Source organism: Kryptolebias marmoratus, linkage group LG17 (genome assembly GCF_001649575.2).
Source record: "Kryptolebias marmoratus isolate JLee-2015 linkage group LG17, ASM164957v2, whole genome shotgun sequence".
Lineage (NCBI taxonomy): Eukaryota > Metazoa > Chordata > Actinopteri > Cyprinodontiformes > Rivulidae > Kryptolebias > Kryptolebias marmoratus.
Window position 1 is genome coordinate 16,328,066 of NC_051446.1, and position 6,000 is coordinate 16,334,065.

General features: G+C 37.1%; 1 protein-coding gene across 2 annotated transcripts in view; it reads right to left on the reverse strand.

The window, feature by feature from the left end:
- Nucleotides 1-6,000, reverse strand: part of svild (supervillin d) — a 42,779-nt gene that overhangs the window by 21,785 nt on the left and 14,994 nt on the right. For both annotated transcript variants that reach the window (XR_005234287.1, XM_017437896.3), the window contains exons 3-4: nt 5,143-5,177; nt 2,187-2,248 (exon numbers count right to left, since the gene is read on the reverse strand). Coding sequence is in view for 1 of the 2 variants with exons in the window: in XM_017437896.3 (XP_017293385.1) it covers nt 2,187-2,248; nt 5,143-5,177 (97 nt within the window). In the remaining variant the exon portion in view is untranslated. The remainder of the gene's footprint in view (nt 1-2,186; nt 2,249-5,142; nt 5,178-6,000) is intronic.

Consider the following 6,000-nt stretch of genomic DNA (forward strand, 5'->3'; position numbering starts at 1 on the left):
AAGTAACCACATACATATATTGCCTTGATTTGTGTTGAAAAGCAGATGTACGGTGACCTCACTAACTTTATCTCCTTTAATGGAGACTCACTGGTTTTCATCAGATACTCTGGAGCAGAAACAAGGAAAGACAGAAAAGTGATATCTGTCATTGTTGTCGATAGTGAACTGAGGAGTCTTAAGGTATGAGATTTTAATCAGGAGAAAAAGATAATACAGCAGATATAAAAGCTCCTTTTTAAGAACCTGTTTTTCTGCAAAGTTTGTTTGTTGGAAAAACTTGCAGCCATCTGGGTTCGCTTGGCAAAGGCTGGCCCAGGTCCTGGTCTGTAAGTGCCAAATTAGAACAGCTATTCACATCAAACATTATGAAACCCAACCACCTCTGAAACCTCAGCAGCATGGGAAAAACAGATTCTCAGTTCATTTCAAGCTCACATGTGACGATTTCCCACAGGATTTGGAACAATCCCGAGTTTTTGCTCCTGAGTGCATCTTGTAGCGGTCTAAATCTTTCTTCCCACAAGCGTTTTTCAGACCTCCATGGACTGTGTGAGCTGAAGTCATGACTTTGGCCAGGCTCGCAACCAGGTGCGGGGCAGCTTAGCGAAGTAAGAAACTGCTTAATTTGTTATTAATGAAGCGAACCTCCAGAGAAGAGTTGAAGTGTGCAACAGCTGCGCTGGAAAGAGCCGCATGCAAACCAGAATGTGAAAGGAAAAGTAAAAGCCCAGACAGCGGCAACAATCAGCAACTCTGACATCACCGGGAAATTTGTAATTTCAAATATTTAAGCTTCAAATTGTGCTGTCAGCTTTTGGAGTTAATGCATTTAAATATTGGAAAAAATAAAAAGAGGACAGCTTGGATACAGACGAGATAGTAAGGTTTCTCTGAGGGCTATCACTTTCAGTCTAAATCATTTGAAATGTGGAAAACATTGAATCTGTAATGTCAAAGTTTACAATCTGTAAATGACCTCCAATACGTTGGAAAAGTTACAGGAATAACCTGAGCAGAGGGACCTCTGAAAGAGTCCCATCCACTTGACCTTTTGCAAGTCAAATGCACCTTTCAATAAACAAATTGTTTGATAATTGCTACAAGGTCAAAGGGAACTAATTGGCAGATCAGTCTAGAATGAAAAAAACATTAAATTCATTTTTGTTTAATATCTTTGATTTGCAACAAATGTCATCTTAGAGCAGCATAAAAAACTAAGAATCTAGGTTTTCCATCCACAATGGTTGACATAAAACCATGAACGGTAGGTCAACAACAAAGATAACGAGTGGAGTGTGGTCAACTATTGTGATAAAACCAATGAAAACTAACTTGACCCGGACCCAGATTAGATACTCAAGGTTGGCTCGGGGTGGCTCTAAAGAAAAGTAAACAGGTTCAAATAAAATTCAGTTGCAAACAGTCGGATTAATTTCAGTACAGTCCATCTTATTTCAACTTAAACTATAATTCAAACCAGAACCGTCGTAGTCAGACTTGAATCCACACACGTTGTCCCAATCCATTTATTAAAATTCAATATCTTCTACTTCAATCAAATTATAGTTCAATTTAATACACTCAAATTTAGTCAGTTATAAAAGAGTGAATGGATAAAAGTGTCCTGCAAAGGAAGCTAAATCTTTAAGGCAACTGACAAATTTGTATCTACAAATTTATGTATACAGTCTCCACTGACCTCTAACCAGAAGCTTATAAATGTGCCATAACTGACTTTAGTGATACAGAACAGACAGGGGGAGAGCTTTACACTGAAGGTAAATGCACACAGACTGTGTATCAATTTAAACCAAATTTCTGAAAACAGTGACGCTTAGTAATGATTTTGGACAGAGTAAGCACACGTGTAAGAAAATGTTCGACAAAAGTAAATGATACAAGATTTGTGTTACAGTTTTACAAATCGCTACCACCTCAGAGGATTTCACACTGACATATTTTCTTGAGGCTCGCACTGATTTCCACCACTGCTTACGTTAAGCCAAATCGAAACTAAATTTAACCTCCGTTTAACATTAGGCCAAGGCCACACACCAAGCTGTAATCATATGCCCCGAGACGGCTTTAGTTCTGAAACATAGACGCTCACATTCATTCATGCAATCTCAAAGCCTTGAATAAAGGAAGACAGATAGGAAACCAAAAATATTAAAATACTGTACCATAAAATGAGACAGCTTTGACGTTCCCCTTCTCTTGGCAGACTCCACAGGCTTCTCATCATCTAAAAAACACACAACACACACATTTAGTTCTGACCACAGACACATGAAGAGAAGAAATGTGCTCACATCTCTCTGTTGAAACACACAGCACTTAAATCAGAGTGATTGTGAACGCACACTGATTATCAAGTCGAAGTGGAAGTTGCTCTTGCAGGAGATACCGGCTTGAAAACGTAGATAAAGAAGCTGATAATGTTAGTGACCTCACTGTCTTTGGTTCAAGAAGGAAAATGAAGACTGTCAAGTTGAGTTTTAAAAGTCACTGAACTTTATTAGACTGAGTGAGTCTGTTTAGCTACAGATAAAAAAAACAACAACAACAGATTGTTTTTGACAGTGGAAGACATTTACTTTGCAGTTAGACATCTGTTCAATGGAAAAAAAAGAATTAAAGCTGATGAAAAACAGCACTGAAAATATAATTTCCTAAACACGAGGAACTCATTAAATGTAATAACATTAGAAAAAAAACAAAAAATTTCCTAATTCACTGCAATTTAATCCAGTCTCCCTCTGTAAATCTTTTTTTATTGCTTTGACAATGTGATATTTTAATCCAAAATAATAGCATGTCTCTGAAAAACTAAGTGTTTCCAGTGGAAGAAAAAAAAAAAAAAAAGAATCCTCCACTTTTGATTCATGTTTCAAGCTCCCCTGCTGTTCAGAGCTTAATGTGATTTACTTCAAATGATGAAACATTAAGCATTGCAGACTGGTGACTCCACTCGAACGGCACTCATTGTTTTGACTTCAGTCCAATATATATATATATATATATATATATATATATATATATATATTTTTTTTTTTACATAATCAGTGATCCAAGGCCAAAACTGGAGCCGGAGGAAAAAAAAAAAAGAAACTGAAAAAATGGAAAAACTTCTGCTTATGTCAACGGACTATTCCTTGAGTGTTTTCATCTGTCTTTCAAGACTGCCCTGTTTGGAGTTTATTGGATGGACCTTTGACTTTAGAACAGCCGTATGTAAATAGACTCATGTATGCTCTCGAGAACAGAGAATTACATGAAATATGCACTTAGAGCAAAGGTGACATCCTGAAACAGGCCAAATCCTACTGCAATCATAGCAAAATCCCCATTTATTTTCCCCCAGCTGATCTGCAATGTCACAGAACAGAACCATATAAAAATATGGTGATAGTGACAGTTCAGAAATTCTAAAATGGGGTTCTGTGGAAAGCTTATGAACCATTATTATCTTACCCTTTACATTTAGAAATGTAGCATTAATTGTAGTAATAGTTTTGTTTATTTATTCATTTTTTCATAATTAGTTTCCAGTTTTTCTTAATGTTTATATGTGAGCATTATGAGTTTGTGTAGAACACAGAGTTTTATAAGAATTTTGGGATCTTTGTTTTATGGCAGTTTATGTCACCAAATTTATCTCTGGAGTTATTAACGTCATCTATTCATTCATCTATAAATGGTTCCTTGAGAGCAGAACATTTTCTGAACAAGTACATGGCGTAAAAAAAATAAATAAACAAACAAAAACTATTGGACCTCTTTTGATATTTAGATTGACATTGAAACAGGAGTTTGATCTCAATCGAACGGCACTGGAATGAGTTGCAATTGGATTGTATTCAAACAGGCTGGATTAAATTGGACCGCAGGTAAATGAAATTGAATTAAATCTGTTCGCATTTATGTATTGTGCCGTTAGATAACTTTGATTGTGGACTGACACAACAGAAATATAATCAAACAAAACTGAACTGAATATAATTAAAATATGTAAAAAAAAAATCATGTTTGGGCAAAACAAATACCAAGTTAACACAAGGTTTATATATTGGCATTTTCTTTCAATATTTAAAGCTGAAATATGAGCTGAAAACAGTACATTATTTAAAAAAAACCTAAAATATATGTTTTACTCAAGTCAACTTTTAATATTTAGTCCATCCCTTCTGCTCCTTGTATTTTCATTTACTAAATTCTGATTGTTTTTAATAAAGTCATAATCATCAACACATTCTTTCTCTTTTTAAACAAATTCAAATAATGATTAGAATGCCAATCATAGGACTATATGTAACTGAGATGGTTTATTTAAGAAAAAAAAAATCCCCACAGACAACAGCTGACCTTTGTTGTTAGCTACATTTATCTGGATGACAAAGGCATGGATGCATTACTCAGATCTCTGCAGTAAGCTGAAGAACTGCTGCTTCTGACAGAGCAAAGTAAACAGAGAGTGATGGGAGAAAAAGCACATCCTCCCCCCCAAGGAGTTGATCTCAAAATTATTTTCAATGAACTAAAACGATAATTTAACATAATGTTAAACTGATTGAAACCTTTCTGTGTCTTGTTTGAACAAATATCAGATGACTCTCGAGAGATGTGACATTTGGCCATACGACACAAAGACTTTTAGGCTGTGGGCTCAGGTGGTTCAATGCGAGCAGACATTTTTCCCAGTGGCCTAGATTTATCCCTACAATAAAATAGGCTTTCAAATGAGAAGAGTGATCTAAACAAGCTTGATGTACACCAACAGAAAACAGAGAGATAGATGAACCGAGGCACAGACTCAAACAAAATAATTCAGTCTTTAATCAAACTGTGCAAACATTTTCTCCTGCTTGTAGTTTCGAAAATAAAACCGCCACTGGGGTTAAAATCATCCCTATGTCATATTCATTAACAACAAAACTAAGCTAAGCTCATAGCTATATTTATTCCTCCTCTGTGGATGAGTTCCAAAATGCATGCATCAATACAGCCGACAGGTGATCCGCCATCAGCTGGGAGCTCAGTATTCCTTTCAGACTGACTCATAGAAAGACCTCAGATGGGAAAACAGCCGGTGAAACAATAGAGGATGTGAGTGCAGTGAAAGTAAAGGGTTCATCTTACCCTTAGGCTCCTCTGTGTCACCAGTTTCCAGCAGCCTAGCAGACAGAAAGAGGCAGACATAAATGAGATCAGTCACTGGCAAAAAAGAAGTGATGAAATTACACGTCTGTTATGACTGACGTTTGTAAAACAATGGAAGAAAAACAAGAATAAGAATACGAACACGACCATGAGTGCACGGTTAACTCATTTAAAATACATGAGCCAAAACAAGCTAGCAACAGGAGAATATCAGCAAGCCACTTACTGCGCCTCACAGACGTATCCTGCAACCGTTACACATGCGTCGCTTTTAGCTACATGTTTGCAATGACAGAACAGCATCTGAAGGGAATCATTCATCTCTACGTAATGGGTGTTAAAAATGGACGGGGACAGCAGCTGCCTTTGGGGTAGCAGCTATGATGTAACAGGAGGAGGGGTGAGGGCTGCTTTTAACACAAAGGAGAATCATGTTGGACATCTGGGAGAGGTCAAAGGTTTCTGAGGAAGGGCAGGCGAAGGCGAGCTGCACGATCAAAATCAAGGGCCAATCGAGCCATTTTGAGTGCTTCCTGCTGGCTACAGAAATGCTAGTTAGGCCCGAGCAGCGACAGCGCTGCGAAGGCCTATTGGATCTGTACTGTTTCTTATTATTAATTTTTCTTGTCTGCATAGAAACGCTAATTTGGAGGTTTAAACATATTCAAAAAGTCACCAAACTTTACCCAAAATTGTCCCCCGTGAAAAATTTTAGTATTTTAATGGAATCAAAAATGGGCGTGGCAAAACTGCTCCACAGCGCCCCCTAACGTGAGATAGAACAAACCGTACATCGTAGAGTTTTAAAACTTGGTATGTAGGTAGAACACGCCAAAT